General features: G+C 43.0%; 2 protein-coding genes across 2 annotated transcripts; one reads left to right on the top strand and one right to left on the bottom strand.

The window, feature by feature from the left end:
- Positions 1–14: 14 nt before the first annotated feature.
- LOC111973424 (cytochrome P450 2K6) lies at positions 15–13,166 on the bottom strand. The gene is made up of 10 exons (XM_024000790.2): positions 13,000–13,166; positions 11,600–11,915; positions 3,639–3,801; positions 3,176–3,325; positions 2,837–2,997; positions 1,750–1,923; positions 1,394–1,535; positions 966–1,150; positions 646–787; positions 15–465 (listed from the first exon to the last, which is right to left on the bottom strand). Exons 2-10 carry the CDS (start codon positions 11,789–11,791, stop codon positions 269–271), a joined length of 1,506 nt encoding a protein of 501 aa, XP_023856558.1. The 5' UTR covers positions 11,792–11,915; positions 13,000–13,166; the 3' UTR covers positions 15–268.
- A 495-nt stretch (positions 13,167–13,661) lies between these two features.
- On the top strand, positions 13,662–18,337 carry si:dkey-126g1.9 (required for drug-induced death protein 1). The gene is made up of 2 exons (XM_023999494.2): positions 13,662–14,050; positions 17,485–18,337. The coding sequence occupies exons 1-2, from the start codon at positions 13,739–13,741 to the stop codon at positions 17,620–17,622; spliced, it is 450 nt and encodes a 149-aa protein (XP_023855262.1). The 5' UTR covers positions 13,662–13,738; the 3' UTR covers positions 17,623–18,337.
- Positions 18,338–18,747: the final 410 nt, after the last annotated feature.

An 18,747-nucleotide genomic window follows, 5' to 3' on the forward strand; every position in this document is an offset into this window, starting at 1 on the left:
AATAAAATTATACATCTGTTAGGTTTTGAAATGACCTTGTCATTGTCTAGATAAGTTTGATACATTTATATCCATTGCTTGACTACAATAATTGTCAGTACAGTTACATTTTACAAAACTAGTTTTGTACAGTTATGTTTTTAATGGTTAGTCCTGAGTGTTTTAGATTCAAGGCAGATGAGGTCTCCTACTGATTTACTGACATCTGAAAGTGATAACTGCCCTTAACACAGGAAAATCTGAAATACAAGGCTGTTGGGGTAATTCCCTAGGTGTCATGGAAACGAGGCAGGGCCCGTACTTTGATGGGTGGGGCGGTGAGGCTCAGGCCCCCGCAGGTGGAGATGTCCACGTCGTCAGCAGTCATCCCGATGGGGGGAAGGAAGGAAAAACGCTGCATGAGGGAGGTGTAGAAGAGGAAGAGCTCCATGCGGGCCAGAGTCTCGCCTACACACACTCTACGACCTGGGAAGAGAGATGGGCAGAGGAATTGGAGGATGAGTGTGTAAACTCACTTTTGCTTGTGACAATTCTACTAGTAGTACACAATGCAATGCTAAGCTATTGGCATGGACACTATTGAATTACTACAACTGGTGAACATAAGGATGATCAGTCGTACGTTCACAACCTGTCTCCTGTTACCTGCGGAGAAGGGCATGAAAGCCTCCCTCTTGACAAACTTGTCATCGACGTTGAGAAAGTGGTGAGGGTAAAAATCATCCGGCTTCTCCCAGTGAGCCTTATCACGGTGCACTGACCTCAGCAGTGGGATAATGTAGGTCCCCTACACACATACACAAATTTAAATGTGCCATTGTCAAGGAAAGGCTGTTTGGTGCCATATGGGGGACAGGTAGTATATTTCGCTTTACCACAACTGTCTTGCTTAACTGTGGTTATTGTTGATTCATTAAAAGGTGCAGGTTAGTTAGTGTCTGCTAGTTAGTTGTGAGTGGGTCTGCCTTAGGTATGAAGAAGCCTTTGAGGCTGACGTCGGCTGTGGTCTCGTGTGGCAGGCCCATGGGCAGGATGTCAGCGAACCTCTGGGTCTCGTGGATCACCGCGTTGGTGAAGGGCATCATCTGCCTGTGCTGGATCCTTGGCGTGGAACCACTAATCACCTTGTCTATCTCCTCATGGACCTTACCTGAGAGGACGTAAGAAGTAGACCAAGTATAAGGAGGGCTTGTGAGATTTCACCTCTTTCTGTATTTATATGCACCTTCTCTATTTTAAACATTTGTTAGTCAATCCCAGTTTGTATGTTTGTTTCATATTACACTTTTATGCCGTGGAATGAGAAGGTGGTAGCTTTATGGTAGCCTATTACTTTTAACTTATTTTTCTCATTGATCCAAAATGGCTGGTGACATGACGTGGTTTCACTCACTCTGTATTTCAGGATACTTGATCATGATGACCAAAGCCCAGGCCAGGGTGCTGGAGGTGGTTTCCGTCCCAGCCACAAACATGTTGGTGACGGAACACAGGAGGTTCCACTCATGAAAGTGGGAAGAGGGATTATCCTTTTCCTAATGGATATATTTTAGTTGAGGAAAGGCATTAGGTATGGGACAACATGAGACCATTAGGAAGTGAGTTATGCTGTATTGTGGGAGCGGCAATTTCAAATCAATTTCTGGCAAATCTATAGCACATCTCTATCCCCCCTCAAAAAGGGTTTCCAAGTACAAAAGGGCATTTTGACCCATAGTTGGTGTGACTGACATTGACCCCTGGGTTCACCTCATGCTGCTTGTTGAGGAATGCGCCGATGTAGCTACGGGAGTTATTCTCATCCAGGATCTGTCTGTGCTGGATGAAACTCTTCCTGAAGAAGGCCTTCAGGTTGTCCTGGTACGCCAGCACTCTGTGGTGAGGCCCTGGCAGCGGGTGGATCACTGGGTACATGTTGTACAGCTGGAGAATCAAGCATGGGTATTCCATGTTTATATGTGAGAAATTCACTGCAGTTGTTTTACTTGTCAACTCACTCCGTCAATGTTACAATGACAATGTGTATTGTGCGGGCATTTTCTGTTAAATCTTACTAATGCATGTGTACTAAAATATCCTTCTTTAAGCCTAGGCATTGGGCTTGAGATGGTTAAAGAATCTAACTCAGAAAATAGTGTGTGTGTATTAGTAGAGGCCTGTTCTAACTGTTCTGTGTGTTTAGTATGACCCCATGATGTCTGGGAGCTCAGCCAAAAGTTGACAAAAACAAACTGGTTCCTCTTAGCTTAACTGGAGACAGGGCAAAGTGTTATTCTGCACACCTGTGATAGAGCTACTGTTCTGTTTGGAGCCTGTTTCTGGGTGAAAGGTGTTTTGTGTGTGTGGGCGTAGGACATACATCATTTGGGCCAACATTCAAAGACGCTTGCTTGTCCAACTTGGGGGAACCGTTGAGCTACTGTTAGAGGAAGTATGTCTGGAGTGACTTCCTGTCACTTTGACACCTACTGTATTGTCCTCACTCAGTTACGACAGACTGAGACAACCTTTTCATTATAGTCTGTACCCCGTAACCCAGTTTCGTCTCTCCTTCTGTACACACATACATAAGATCACGTGTTTTGCAGATGCTTGCATAAGATAGCTTGACTATATAAGGCTTCCGTACTCTTTGTACAGCAGGCTTTCCATTTCACCTGCGTAGGTGGTGCGACCAGCCTCATGTTTTTAATAAAAGTAATTCCTTGATTGATTATTGACTCTGCCTCTCCTCATTATTAGTTAAAGGCAGAATTTCCACCACAGTATTCAGCATTTTAATACCTCTACGGAAAGGAACAACAAGTATCCCAAATACTGTCATGTAGTATCATACCTGAATGAACGGTCCACTGGCCAGCCTGAAGCTTTCGTAGTTCATTTCCAAGAGCTTCATAAAGATGGGGTCATCATACTCCATCCTGTGGCCCATGATCAGAGAGACGATGATGTTGGATGCTGCCGCGTTCAGAGGAATGGTGGTCTGGAAGCCATCACCTGGCTCAGCCACAATAGTTTCATAAAAACACATGAATTAATGTCAATAAAATCAAAGTTAATTCATTCAATGATGTGCTGAAGAGTGTTTTTTTATTGTTCTATGTGTAGCATTTTGTGTGGCTGTTGAATAATCTATGTATTTGTAGTTTTATCTTCAGATCCAATATGGCCTCACCGTTATGAGCTGCAAAGCTTTTTACAAGGTTTTCTGACTCTTCAATGATTTTCTCCTCGATGTTCCTCTTTCCCATTCCCAAATCCCTGAGCACCATCAGAGTGAACCTCCGGATGGTCCTCCAGGAGTCCCCATGGCCGAATATGATTCCTGTTTTGACGGGGAGGATACATTGTCAGAATGTCACAGATTCTGTTATAAGGAATAATTGTAGGTACCTAAAGTATTCCTTTGCTTTTTTATGTGGACCTGTAGGTTTGCTGTGGGATGGATTTTACCCAGCAGTTATCCACTTAAAATGCCATGCCATTGCGTTAAGATAAAAGATATTGCTTGTCACTGTAAACTGCCATTGTGAACACTGAATGGTTGACATAAAAACATGCTTGGGCCTAGAATCAAGACAGATAATGTGGTTCTTGATCTATTAAAGAGATTTTGGTCAGTTAGGGTTGGCCTGTACCGTTTCCTCTGGTGATCTGTTTGTATAGTGGGATGTCTGGCCGCTCTGCAAATTGATCAGCCTGAGTGACCAAGGCCTCCTTCACCATCTCATAGCCACATAGAACCACGATCTTACGCAAGCCCATCTGAATACTGAACACTGGGCCAAACTTGTCCTTCATCTGGGGAGAAGAGGGGGGGGGGGGGGGGGGGGGGGGGGGGTAAGTGAGAGGGAACACAAATATCACATCATGTCCCATGGGAATGAAATATATCATTATAATGTGTTTCCTTTTTGTCCTATCTCTGTTAAAGTGTAACAAAATCATCTTCGAGGCATGCAAGCAACAACATGTTCCAATATGCACCAGTTCCGTGGATATTTTGTACATCCTTAGAGACAAACTAACAGTTAATATTGCCTAAACAGGAATTTTGTGAGGGGAGTAGTGGAGAGTACATTTTGGGCAAAGATGGATAGATATGAAGTGGTCAAGAACTCATAGTTCAAGCAAAGCACCTGGGTTAAATTGTTCTGATAAAGAAGCAGAAAAAGCATAGCCTGGTTCCAGATATGTTTGTGTTGTATAGCCAGCTCCTATGCTGTAGCCGTTGTCTTGTCAAACAGAGGCTGAATAACAGGGTATTTTTTTGTCAGAGGGATTCTTCCATCCAACAAGGTCTGGTAGGGTCTGGCCATTGGACTGGGGGTGGAACACGGAGGACAGGCTGGCTGACGATCCAATGACCAGAACCGGGATGAGAACTGAGGACCCCGGTCGGAGACCATATCAACTGGCAGTCTATGGATCCGGAAGACGTGCTGCACCCTGAGCCTGGCCGTCTCCTTGGCAGAGCGTAGCTTGGGGAGAGGAATGAAGTGAGTGGATTTACCACATCGTAGTTCCTCTCTGTGGCATTGAGGCGGTGGGAGAAGGCGGCGCAGGGATGTAACTTGAGGTCCAGGGCAGACCGCTGGGACAGGACAGCCCCCACTCCGACATCTGAAGCATCGGCCTCCACCACGAAGGCGGGACAGGTCAGGATGAACCAAGATGGGAGCTGTGGTGAAGCGGTGTTTGAGATCCCAGAACGCCCGGTCAGCAGCTAGGGACCACGTGAACGGAACCTTGGGGAGAGGTGAGTGCAGACAGGTGGGAAGCCAGGGTGCTGTAGCCCCAGATAAAGTGGCGATAAAAGTTGGCGAATACAAGGAAACGTTGCAGCTGTTCTCTGGACGTAGGCTGGGGCCAATCCACCACCGCTCTCACCTTCCCGAGATCCATCTGTATGCTCCCTGCAGCGAATATGTAACTGTTACGTACGGCTCTAGGAAGAGGGAACGCAACACCCTGCTACAACTAAACTCCCCGTGGAGTGAAAAGGTATGGGACTGTAGGTGCGAGTAAGGATGACAAAGGCAGAGAATTGACCCTTTACTGGGAATTTATTCCTTCTCACGGTAAATTTGGGGGAAAGGGGCTGAACGGAACCAAAGCAAAGAAAGTAAATGTCAAAGCCCCCTCTCCTACCTTACCTGCCTACCCACTACTTAACTTAGCACCACCTGGTGCGCTAACCAAAATACAGGGGGTGGTCCGCCCAGGTCTTACCTAGTGTGCATAGACAGTGAATACTACGGGTTATGTATGCCCGCGGGCCTCTTACCTAAGCACTCCCTAGGTGCCTTCCCCTTCCCCCCTGGGAACAAATGAAACAGAATTACACAAACAATGTCAATCATTTTTTTTAAACGGCGTCCTATTGACAAACACAGGACATACTAATAAGCTCTCGCTCAGCAACAACCAACATAGGACATACCAATTAGCCCTCTCAGCAACAACCACAGAACATAACCATAATCTCTCTCTCAGCAACAACCAACACAGGACATACTAATCATCTCCTTCTGAGAAACAACCAACATATGATATAACCCTCAGCTCTATCTGAGAAACAACCAACACAGGATATCACCCTCAGCTCTCTTCTGAGCAACATAACACTGGCTTATATTGCTTCAGAAGGAGTCTGTAATTGAAGACAGCTGTTTCTGACGAGAGGGCAGGGTCAGCTCCAATCATCAAATGGGGGCCGACCAATCAGCTGCTTGAGGGAATTTCAGGAAGCCATTTCCTGAAACACACACATACCAACAAAACCACAACACAGAAACTGGGGAACGTAACAGTAACCCAGAACGGGGATGGTGGAGCGATGGAATTGGCACTTCTCTGCTTTTACAAAAAGCTGGTTTTCCAGGAGGCGTTGGAGAACTTGTTGGACGTGGAGCACGTGTTCTTGGGTAGAGCGGGAGAAGACGAGGATTTCATCGAGGAAGACGAACCGGTTCAACATGTCGCAGAGAACATCATTAACCAGAGCCTGGAACACAGTAGGGGCGTTGGTAAGGCTAAATGGCATGACCAGATACTCGTAGTGACCACTGGTCGTGTTAAAGGCAGTCTTCCACTCGTCCCCTTCCCGTATCCGCACCAGGTGGTAGGCGTTCCGTAGGTCCAGCTTGGAGAACACGGTGGCCCCCTGGAGCGGCTCGAAGGTCGAGGAGATGAGAGGTAGCGGGTAGTGATTCTTCACCGTGATGTCGTTGAGACCCCGGTAGTCGATGCACAGGTGCAGGGTTTTGTCCTTTTTCTCCACAAAGAAGAACCCTGCACCGGCGGGGGAGGCAGAAGGATGGATGAACCCGGCAGCTAGGGAGTCCTCAATGTAGGTCTCCATAGCCTTGGTCTCCGGACCCGACAGAGAGTACAGTCATCCCCGGGGCAGAGTGGTGCCTGGGAGAAGGTCAATCCCGCAGTCATATGGTCGTGGCCAGGGCCTTACTGAACACCTCTCGGAGGTCCTGGTACTCCGCGGGAATGACGGAGAGGTCCGGGGCAACTTCCGAGCACCCAGGAAGATGTCCCGGGGCAGACTGCGTTGACTTCAGGCAATGGGCGTGGCAGAACGAGCTCCAACCCATGATGGCACCGGCAGACCAGTCAATGAGGGGATTGTGTCGCCAGGAGAATCCCAATACCACGGGAACCTGAGGAGACTTAATGAGCAGGAACTGGATTGTCTCGCTGTGGTTCTCTGACACACGTAGGTTGATGGAGGTGGCATATGGGTGACCCAGCGTATAGAGCGCCCGTCCAGTGATCTAACGTTCATGGGAATGGAGAGGGGCTGAGTGGGGATATCCAGCTCGGAAGCCAAGGTAGCGTCCATAAAGCTCTCATCAGCCCAAGAGTCAATGAGCACCAGGAGAGATTTCGACTGGTTCCCCCACAGCAACATGACATGAAAAGGGGTGCGAGTAAGGGGAGAGGAAAAGTTCTCTGTATGGCCCACCAGAGTATTTGCTCCTACCGGTGAGCATGGTCTTTTAGTGGACAGGTGGAGACAAAATAACCAGTAGTCCCGCAATACAGGCAGCTCTTAACTTCTTATGGCTGCAGGGGCAGTATTGAGTAGCTTGGATGAAAGGTGCCCAGAGTAAACAGCATGCTCCTCAGTCATAGTTGCTAATATATGCATATTATTAGTATTGGATAGAAAACACTCTGAAGTTTCTAAAACTGTTTGAATTATGTATGTGAGTACAACAGAACTCATATGGCAGGCAAAACCCTGAGAAAAACAGGAAGTGGAAAACAAATCCAAACAGGAAGTGGGAATTCTGAGGCTGGTCGATTTTCAACCAAGATCCCATTGAAATCACAGTGAGATATGGATGAGTTTGCACTTCCTACGGCTTCCACTAGATGTCAACAGTCTGTAGAACCTTGTCTGATGCCTCTACTGTGAAGGGGGGTCGAATGAGAGGGGAATTAGTCAGGTCTGCCATGACCTGACCATGCTTTGACCATGCGCGTTCACATGAGAGGGAGCTCTGTTCAATCGCTCATCTGAAGTCAATGTAATTCTTCGGTTGGAACGTTATTCAAGATTTATGTTAAAAACATTCTAAAGATTGATTCAATACATCGTTTGACATGTTTCTACTGACTGTTACGGAACTTTTGGACATTTCGTCAGCATTTAGTGAACGCGCTTTCTGACGTTGGATTTGTTTACCAAACACGCTACCAAAAATAGCTATTTGGACATAAATGATGGATATTACCGAACAAAACAAACATTTCTTGTGGAAGTGGGAGTCCTGGGAGTGCATTCTGACGAAGATCAGCAAAGGTAAGTGAAGATTTATTATGGTTTTTATGAGTTTTGTTGACTGCACAATTTGGCGGGTAACTGTATAGCTTACTTTTGTGGTTGAACACTGTTTTCAGATTATTGAATATTGTGTTTTGCCGTAAAGCTTTTTGAAATCTGACACAGCGGTTGCATTAAGAACAAGTGTATTTTTAATTCTATGTAAAACATGTATCTTTCATAAAAGTTTATGATGAGTATTTCTGTTTTTTGACGTGGCTCTGCAATTTCTCCGGATATTTTTGAGGCATTTCTGAACATGGCGCCATTGTAAACTGAGGTTTTTGGATATAAATATGAACTTAATCGAACAAGACATATATGTATTGTGTAACATGAAGTCCTATGAGTGTCATCTGATGAAGATCATAAAAGGTTAGTGATTAATTTTATCTCTATTTGTGCTTTTTGTGACTACTCTCTTTGGCTGGAAAAATGGCTGAATTTTTCTGTGAGTTGGTGGTGACCTAACATAATCGTTTGTGGTGCTTTCGCTGAAAAGCCTCTTTGAAATCGGACACCACTTTGGTGGGATTAACAACAAGATTACCTTTAAAGTGGTATAAGATACATGTATGTTTGAGGAATTTTAATTATGATATTTCTGTTGTTTGAACTTGGCGCCCTGCACTTTCACTGGCTGTTTTCATATCATCCCGTTAACGGGATTGCAGCCATAAGAAGTTAATCTGAAGCCTGATTAGCCGTTCAGCTGGAGACAGCCTAGCTCTGCCTAGTTACAGTTGAAGTCATAAGTTTACATGCACTTAGGTTGGAGTCATTAAAACTCATCTTTCAACCACTCCACAAATGTCTTGTTAACAAACTATAGTTTTGGCAAGTCGGTTAGGACATCTACTTTGTGCATGACACAAGTCATTTTTCCAACAATTGTTTACAGACAGATTATTTCACTTATAATTCACTGTATCACAATTCCAGTGGGTCAGAAGTTTACATACACTAAGTTGAATGTGCCTTTAAACAACTTGGAAAATACCAGAAAATTATGTCATGGCTTTAGAAGCTTCTGATGGGCTAATTGACATCATTTGAGTCAATTGGAGGTGTACCTGTGGATGTGTATCTTTGCTTGACATCACGGGAAAATCAAAAGAAATCAGCCAAGACCTCAGAAAAAAAATTTGTAGACCTCCACAGGCCTGGTTCATCCTTGGGAGCAATTTTCAAACGCCTAAAGGCATCACGTTCATCTGAACAAACAATAGTACACAAGTATAAACACCATGGGACCACACAGCCGTCATATCGCTCAAGAAGGAGACACGTTCTGTCTCCTAGAGATCAACGTACTTTGGTGCGGAAGGTGCAAATCAATCCCAGAACAACAGCAAAGGACCTTGTGAAGATGCTGGAGGAAACAAGTACAAAGTATCTATATCCACTGTAAAACGTGTCCTATATTGACATAACCTGAAAGGCCGCTCAGCAAGGAAGAAGCCACTGCTCCAAAACCACCATACAAAAGCCAGACTACGATTTGCAACTGCACATGAGGTCAAAGATTGTACTTTTTGGAGAAATGTCCTCTGGTCTAATGAAACACAAATAGAACTGTTTGGCCATAATGACCATCGTTATGTTTGGAGGAAAAAGGGGGAGGCTTGCAAGCTGAAGAACACCATCCCAACCGTGAAGCACGGGGGTGGCAGCATCATGTTGTGGGGGTGCTTTGCTGCAGGGATGACTGGTGCACTTTACAAAACAGATGGCATCATGAGGTAGGAAAATTATGTGGATATATTGAAGCAACATCTCAGGACATAAGTCAGGAATTTAAAGCTTGGTCGCAAATGGGTCTTCCAAATGGACAATGACCCCAAGCATACTTCCAAAGTTGTGGCAAAATGGCTTAAGGACAACAAAGTCAAGGTATTAGAGTGGCCATCACAAAGCCCTGACCTCAATCCTATAGAACATTTGTGGGCAGAACTGAAAAAGTGTGTGCGAGCAAGGAGGCCTACAAACCTGACTCAGTTACACCAGCTCTATCAGGAGGAATGGGACAAAATTCACCCAACTTATTATGGGAAGCTTGTTGAAGGCTACCCAAAACGTTTGACCCAAGTTAAACAATTTAAAGGCAATGCTACCAAATACTAATTGAGTGTATGTAAACTTCTGACCCACTGGGAATGTGAAATAAATTATTCTATCTACTATTATTCTAACATTTCACATTCTTAAAATAAAGTGGTGATCCTAACTGACCTAAGACAGGGAATTTTTACTAGGATTAAATGTCAGCAATTGTGAAAAATTGAGTTTAAATGTATTTGGCTACGGTGTATGGAAACTTCCGACTTCAACTGTACATGGGCTCGGGAAGAGGTGAATCGGCAGTCTTCGGAGGCTCCCGGGGGAACTCCCAGAGCCGTCTGGGACTTCCGGGATAACTCGGAGGCGAGGTGGAATCCTTGGACGGACGAGTGAAATCGAATCTCCTCTCCTTCCTTCGTTCCCGTAGTCGCCCATCGATCCGAATGGTCAAGGTGATGAGCGAGTCGAGATTTATCTGTAGTTACCGGGCTGCAAGCTCGTCCTTTACTTCCTCCGATACTCTGTGCAGGAACATGTCGAACAGTGCTTCCGGGTTCCAGGCACTCTCAGCTGTCAACGTGCGGAAATCCACTGCTTAGTCTGCCACACTGAGGGAGCCTTGCCGAAGCTGGAGTTACTTCCGGGAAGCCTCTCTTCCGAACAATGGAGCATCAAAAACTTTCTTTACCTCTGCCAGAAACTCCTCCAGACTGAAGCATACGCCGACTGTTGTTCCCATACCGCCGTAGCCAAGGCGAGAGCCCTCCCGGACATCAGCGTGATGAGGTACACTATCTTAGAGCGGTCCGAGGGGAAGGAGGAGGGCTGCAGTTTGATGATGAGTGAACTCTTGAGTGAGAAATGCCCAACGGGTGCCCGACTCTCCATCGAAGTGCTCGAGAAACCGGGGTGACAGGGAGGTGGCGCTGCTAATAGCCAGGTTACTGAATGGCTAGGAGGTTACTGTTGTGGTAGGTTGCCTAACAGACAACCCACGCAATTGCTCCTGCAATGTGTTCAATGCTTGGTCATGGCTTCGGCCAAGGTCTGGAAAACTTCCATAAGACCAAGAAGCAACTCCTCGTGCCTTCCAATGGTGACTCCTTGAGAGGAGAGGGCGTTGCGGAGCTTGTCCGAGTCTGCTGGGTCAGTCATGCCAGATCGTACTATCACGTTTCAAGTATGACACAGATGCAGACAGTGTCGAAGTAACAAAAGTTAATTTCTAATACAGGGGCAGGCAAACGACAGGTCAAAGGCAGACAGGGGTCAATAATCCAGTGAGGCGGGGCAAGGTACAGAACGGCGGCAGGCTCAGGGTCAGGGCAGGCAGAACGGTCAAAACCGGGAAGAACTAGAAAGCAGGATCAAGAAACAGGCAGGAGCAGGGTAACAAACGCTGGTAGGTTTCACCAACCAGACGAACTGGCAACAGACAAACAGAGAACACAGGTAAAAATACACCGGGGATAATGGGGAAGATGGGCGACACCTGGAGGGTGGAGACAAGCACAAAGACAGGTGAAACAGATCAGGGTCACTGATAGTGTCTGTGTAGAGGGGTTCTTACCTCCATCAAGGTCTGATGGGGTCTTTATGGATGGGTTTGTACCTCCATCAAGGTCTGATAGGGTCTTTATAGAGGGGTGCTTACCTCCATCAAGGTTGATAGGGATTTTAAAGAGGGGTTCTTACCTCCATCATGGTTTGGTAGGGTCTCTTCAGGTCCAGGTTGAGGGTGTTCCCCAGCAGCGGTAGACCTCTGGGGCCTGGAGGGAAGTTCTTAGGGTTTGTGTTTCGATTAATGATGAAAATGAGGATGATTAAATTCAGGGTAATAAACATAATGGACATGCCACTTAGTGAAAATAATTCTAGAACAGACATATTTTGTTTTTAATCTTTTTTTTTCAGACTAAATTTGGGATGTCTTTGAAATAAATATTGTTAGAGGCCGTGGTTCATAGTCATTCCAGGAATACTACTGTATCCGCCGTTCTTTTGAAAGCTCCTGCAAAAACATAAAGAAGAGACTGCATTAAAATACTGGCCAGGGTAAAAGTTTCTCTTTATGGACAGTATTTGGAAGTAAGTCGATTGGGCCTCTCATGAAGAATAAGGACTGCTTTTCAGGAATTTACACAGCGCATAAAATGCCAACTTTGAGAATCTTTATTTCAAGTTAGGATGTTTGTGTTTATATTAATTGTGTATGTTACAGATCAAATCCAGCAAATATTATTTTTGCCACATGAAAATGGGCATAATACCCACGTCTGATACTCCTGTAGAAAAAATATATAATAATTTATACACTGATTTCATTTGTTTATGTCTCACTGTTAAAGTGGACTTGTTTACTTGTATAAATCTTTCACGTAGTTCTCTTGAACTGACTATGGGCACATGTTACGGGATTTTTATGAATAAATGACTAAAATATGTATACATTTGACTTAGAATTATAACTAAACAGAATACTACTATGTTACTGTATGGATGAATGAACCTATGAATCATAATGTTGAATATAATGTGTTCCTTGTTAGAAAGAATGGAGTTATCTTCAGACAGGCTGGAATGATGTGTTCCTTACAGGAAATTCTGTCTCTACCCAGGGAGGGGAGAGACCTTGGGTTGGTTGCAGATTGTCTAACAGGTGGCAGACAAAATAAGAACGCTAACTGTACTGCTATTGTATCCGAGAGGAGGAAGGACATTTTAAAACCTATGACATCATTATTATTATATAACCTGATGTAAATTGTACTATGGTCAGTACTCTCGAGAATAAACGCTATTGATTGATTGATTTTGAGACTGGTTTCTGTCCATTTAATGCTGATAAGTATCTTACAAATTCTTATGTATGGGCAGAGTGTTTTAATTGAATTGGTTGATAAACATATAGGAATTAAATCACTTTAACAGCACATTAATGAAAAAAACATTCACTCTCCATGAAAGAACTTCACTACTTTTATTTGTCTGACATGTCCTTTCCCATATAATTTCTGCATTAGAAAACATTGATCATATCATGAAAAATTACGAGGCTTAATAATTAAAGCAATTTGCAAGAATAAATATCCTACCTGAAGGAAATGAGTTGTTGTGTCCTCTGCCCTCTCCTTGCTCCTGAGGCTTCAGTTCACTGTTTTCCAGAACTTTATATATTTAGACTGTCTGACACCAGCTCTCAAATTCACAGCTCGCTCTCTAGTCATGTGGGTCGTGCGCCAACCAGGCTTTAATAAATCTAGAAACTTGCTTACCACCAAGGTCATATTTCTACTTAACCACCAGGGTAATATTTCCACTAAACCACCAAGGGCATATTACATATTACCTTTGCTCCACTCTCTTGTCATTAAAACACAAACTGACTGTGGATCGGTTTCTAGAAATGCACCTGAACCTACTTCTACTTCATGTGCCCGATAGAGGGCGGCATTGCGTTGTAGCTGGGCAGGCAGGGACCTGAGGGGCCAATTTACTTCATTATGGGCCCGTTATATGTCTCATTTCACTATGGCTATGGGTATTGCTTTTTAACACAATTTAGGCCTATATAGTATATAAATCTGCGGTTCTAATCCACAAGATTATGTTACAATGAATTAGCAGGTTAAAGACAAATCATGTGTGTATGCAACACAACTTCCTGCACAAACCAGTCTGACTACATCTTTAAGGGCAACGTGCCAGCAGTCCAATGGAATGCACGCCCATTCAAGCACATACCTTGTGTTGACAACATAGCAGCAAGTGACAGATTTCATTCTACCATGACTGCAACAAAGAACAACTGTAACTACCACCTGAGAGACAACAATGAAGCCCAAATCTCTCGTATTGAGGTTATTTGATAATACTGAGTCCTTAGGTGAGAGGCAAGCGGAGAAAGGATCCAGGTATCACCGACAAGAAGACTGTTCGGACCAACATGAGACCCCCGCACCAAATGATACCCCCGGCCCCCAGGTAGAGGATGGGGGGAGAAAGAAAGAGAAGTGCGCCACTGAGATCCATTTTGCCTTTTTACCGGAGAGGTACGAGCCCCTAGTCGAAGAGGATGAAGGAAGGCAAAGAGCAAAAGAAGAAAAGAAAAACAAGAAGAAGAAAAAATACAAGAAAGTCAAGAAGGTAGTTTTTGTGAAAAACGTTACTGCTGCATTTATTTTCTGTGCTATTATATTTATAAAAAATAGGTCTTGTTTTTTCCCCCTTCAATGATTAACTTTAACCAATGTTTTGTTCAATGGTAATTAATCCTTAACTAACCATTATGATGCACATAACCTTTGAAAATCAAATGTATTCTGTTTTGTTATAATTACACTGGTATAACAACCTTCAGTTGTTCATAATCATAACATGTTTCTATTGTCAATAGGAAAAAGACAGTAATATCAATGTTACATTTTCAGATACTTTCAACTATTGAATCCCATTCAGTGTATAATTTCCAACACAGTATGTAATAGTTGCGCATAATATGGGTAAGTTCAAGGCAATATCATAATCAATATCATTATCGTGATACAATTATCACAATATGGCATCAGGCCATCAAACCTGCATCAAATTGCCTGATATTCATCATATGACTGAATGATGTCAAATCAATAATAAGATACACAAACCATAGAGCTCGAAAGATCATTGTGAAATAGGACTACAATATAGAGGCTTTTCATGAAAGAAATCGCTATTACGAACCAATCTATTGTGATTGACATTTGTCAGATTGTTGTTTTCTAATCATTTCTAATTTTCTAACACTTTGTTTCTTACTGTTTGATTTCAACACTGATTGTGTTACTGTTAAACCACCTGTATTGTGACACAATATGAACTACAAGTTGAATGATACAATCCGTCACTGTGGATATATTTATTGCATCTTCCTATCTTGCCACAACCCACATGCCTGGCTTCTCTCCAGATTTAGATTGTTTTAAGACCTCTCCCTGTGTTAGTCTGTTCCACTGTGCTAGATACACTGTGTTTGGGGTCAAAGGGGAATATCTAAACCATAACATAAAACATGAAAAGACAGTCATGGTGCAGTTCTTTGACTTAAAAATATTTCCTGTCAAGAAACTCAAGTTTAAGAATATAGCTCTTAAAACCATTTCCATGTAAATAGTGTTTGTGGGTTCACTGTTGTTGTTGTGGCTGTATTAGGTTCTAAATCATATCAAATCAAGCTTTATTTATACAGCACATTTCAGACAGGGAATGCAACGCAATGCGCTTTACAGGGAAAAAAACAAAAAACAATGAAAAGAAAAGCTGAAATATTTACTACACAACAAACATAAGTTAAAAAAACAAAAGAATGACACAAACTGAACAACTGAAAAGCACCTTAAGGAAAAGCAAAGCTAAAGAGATGTGTTTTAAGATCTCCTTTAAATATGTCCACAGTTTCAGCCCCCCTCAGGTTCTCTGGCAGGCTATTCCAGAGGCTGGGGGCATAATAACTAAAGGCTGTCTCTCCATGCCTCTTGGTCCTAGGCTTCGGGAGAGTTAAAAGGCCAGTGCCAGAGGACCTGAGGGACCTACTGGGTACATAACTTAAAAGCATGTCAGACATGTATTGGGGTGCACAACCGTGGATTGATTAAAAAATCTATAGAAGAATCTTAAAATTAATTCTAAAACTCAGAGACCTTAAAACCGGTGTAATGTGTGCTCTCCATCTGGTCTTGGTCAGTACCAGTGCTGCAGCATTCTGTATGTTTTGCAGTTGACTAATGGCTTTCTTGGTTAGACCAGACAGGAGACCATTACAGTAGTCAAGCCTGCTTATAATAAAAGCATGGATGAGTGTCTCTGTACCAACCTGAGTGAGAATTGGCCGCACCTTAGCAATGTTCCTCAGGTGGTAAAAAGCTATTTTGGTCACATTCCTAATCTGTGATTCAAAATGTAGTTTAAAAAAAAATAACACCTAAGTTTTTTACCTGGTGTTTTATCTTTATTGCCTGTGAATTAAAGTGTGCGGCCTCTCCAAGGTGAGTAGGCCAACACTCCCTCTGGGATGTCTATTCTGCACTATCCCATGGGCTGAGGCTCAGACATTCGCTGGTCAATTACAAAGCCAAGACTAAGCCTCATTGAATCACTGAAGAGCTCTGATCCAGCTAGGTCCCTAAAGCTTCAAGGTAGTTTCACCTCTCAACCCTCTGAAATATGTCGCTACAGGATAAGCATTAGAGATTGTCAGCGAATGTTGCGACAAACACTGCCAAAGAGTCATTGAACCCTCATCACTTCACCTGGCTCTGAATGGATTCTCTGTCATTGTGGTGAGGGATTATCAACGTCATTTGGAAGGGTCATGGATATGGGTAGCCTGCTGGCTATTAATAACAATAACAAACCCCAAACAAAGTACAATAATAATAACCAAATGTAGGGCTGACTAAATGCCATCAATCAGTTGGAAGGACCATAACAAACCCCATTCAAAGCACAGAAATAACTAAATGGAGTGTTATTATGGCGCAGTAAGTGACCATAATCCTACATTTGGTTATTCCTGTACTTTGTATGGGATGTGTTATGGTCCTTCCAACTGATTGATGGCAGTTAGTCACATGTCATTTCTTCCTTATCTGTCTTGGCTTTGTTTAGAAAGTTCAGATTTTATCACTCACACACATGCTGTGGTGTGTGTTGTGTATAAGGTTATAATAACTGGGAAAGAGTCTGCCAATCTGCCAATCAGTTATATTGATTGCTGTCAATCTTCCTTATTTATATACAGTATATGGACACTACCTGTTAAAACGTCTGAATAGCCACAAAGATAAAGTAATTTATGATTTTATTGACTGGGCTTTAAATCATGTTGGATGTAGATAGTAAAATGTGAGGAGGCCTGAGTGTAAGACAACTTCTTGGAAACAAGTAAACATTAAAAGGGTGATTGCCTTCTATAAATAACAAGATCATCGAATCATGTTAAAAATCAAGGTTGCCGCTACATGCCTCCATGAATTCACTGTAAACATAACCATCTAATATCAATGCTACAGTTGCTACAGGTCTGCAGGTGACAGGGGTGTTTGGACGTTTTATTTGCGGCCTTGATAGTGATACATTTTAAGACTACAGGTTGGGAAATGTTTTGGTGTTTTTGAACATCCCCTGATGCAGCCAGTGCAGACACTCTGGGATAGCGCCAGCTGGCCAGCCCTTTCCTGAACACTAAACATGGTACCCTATTGTTCAACACAGGGATCACTGCTTATTTTAGTTAGACAAATAAAAAGGAGGGGTGATTTCCCCCCTGCTGTGCTGGGCGCCCATTGTCTGAGTATGGAGCAGATTGGTTCGGTCTGAGCATGTGTTTAATAACGTAATCCCTTATTCTTGACCTAGTTCTGTCCTCAAGATCTGTTGATAAGTTGTAAAATCATCCTCACACTTACAGTAGCCTACTGTATGTTCCATCTGCAGATAGGATGAGTCATTTAATGATGATTAGGTTTGTATTGCTGATGATGGTTGTTAATTGATGATCCGTTTATTGACTTTGCTCTCTGTGTGTGTGCTCTGTCTTTCAGAATGTCGGCAAGGCCCTTCGCTACAGCTGGAAGTGTTTGATGCTTGGTCTTCACAGTATGGCAGCAGGCTATTCCACCCCACTCACTGCCGCTGCTGCCCTCGTCCCAGAGTTTCATGCGGGCAGGGACAGGGGCTGAGAGGACCAATCACATTGATCTGTAATTCTTCTTAATGTTCACTGACTCTATCGCTGTGGCCCCAGGGTCTCAAAATTAACCAGCACTGAAAACGCTCAATTGAGAGTTATCTCTACATGATGAAATTATAGAATTTCAATATCTGTTGTAGAATAATGATAAAAATACTTTCATTCTTATTGTAAGGTTTTGCATGTTTATAAGACGTAATAAACTGTTTATATTTTTTATAGTTACTTAATAGGAACTTTGTAGGAAGCACATTGATGCATTTGTAATTACATTTATGTGATAGAATGTTGACATGATTAGGAAATATATCTATGTCAGACGTTTTATACTTTTACAATGACTACAACTTTGAAATTTATGGGATATTTTGTATATTTGTAAACTCTAATTACAACATTTCACAGTTACTTACTGCACAATTATAAATTATTTTCTCAAATATACATTGTGCCTTTTTCAACTCAAAGAATTTCTGTACCATGCAACCATCACCTTGTGTAAAGCCTGTTAAAGAGACAGCGAGAGAGAAAAGGAAAATTGTGCGGCACAAACAGAATGTGTGTTTGCTCTATGGCGTCAGATTAAGTGAATCAGGACCGGACAGGAGCTTGTTAACAAAGGGATTTAGATAGAGACAGGAAAGAATTAGCGGGGTTGGGGTGGAAAGGGGAACCAAAACAGGAAAGCAAACTGAATCAAGGCTTGAGGGCCTCTTCCTGCACACTGGGGACAGTCTGTCTTTTGTCCCAGCCAGTCAACAGAAGCAGGGGCATAGCACAACCCCAGTGGATTTACAGCAGAATAATATATTTTCAGAATATCTTCTAAATGTAATATGATAGAAAGAAAAATTTATGTTTATATGATAAAGAAAGCTGACAGCGAGAAGTTAACAGTGAGTACAGTATATCTTCATGTGCAAATAGAGAGATGGATTGTGAATCAAATGTCAGTGATATGCTACCAAAGAATACACACTGCATCTCTCTATTGCCTATATCTGTCTTTGAAAGTCCGTTTCTATGTGAATAAATACAATTTCAACTTATGGCTGAGGCTGCTATGTGCTGTATTATAGCTCTACTGTAGAGTATGTCTGTGTTTTTTTGCATT

Source organism: Salvelinus sp. IW2-2015, linkage group LG14, assembly GCF_002910315.2.
Source record: "Salvelinus sp. IW2-2015 linkage group LG14, ASM291031v2, whole genome shotgun sequence".
In the NCBI taxonomy this organism is placed as follows: domain Eukaryota; kingdom Metazoa; phylum Chordata; class Actinopteri; order Salmoniformes; family Salmonidae; genus Salvelinus; species Salvelinus sp. IW2-2015.

Excerpts from the sequence above, each read along its gene's own strand:
- LOC111973424 (XM_024000790.2), bottom strand. The coding sequence starts at position 11,791 with ATGTCTGTTCTAGAATTATTTTCACTAAGTGGCATGTCCATTATGTTT. Across the intron at positions 3,802-11,599 it reads CCTACCAAACCATGATGGAG|ATGAAGGACAAGTTTGGCCC; the intron begins GTAAGAACCCCT and ends TCTTCTCCCCAG. Across the intron at positions 1,151-1,393 it reads CAAGTATCCTGAAATACAGA|GTAAGGTCCATGAGGAGATA; the intron begins GTGAGTGAAACC and ends ACGTCCTCTCAG.
- si:dkey-126g1.9 (XM_023999494.2), top strand. The coding sequence starts at position 13,739 with ATGAAGCCCAAATCTCTCGTATTGAGGTTATTTGATAATACTGAGTCC. Across the intron at positions 14,051-17,484 it reads AATACAAGAAAGTCAAGAAG|AATGTCGGCAAGGCCCTTCG; the intron begins GTAGTTTTTGTG and ends TCTGTCTTTCAG.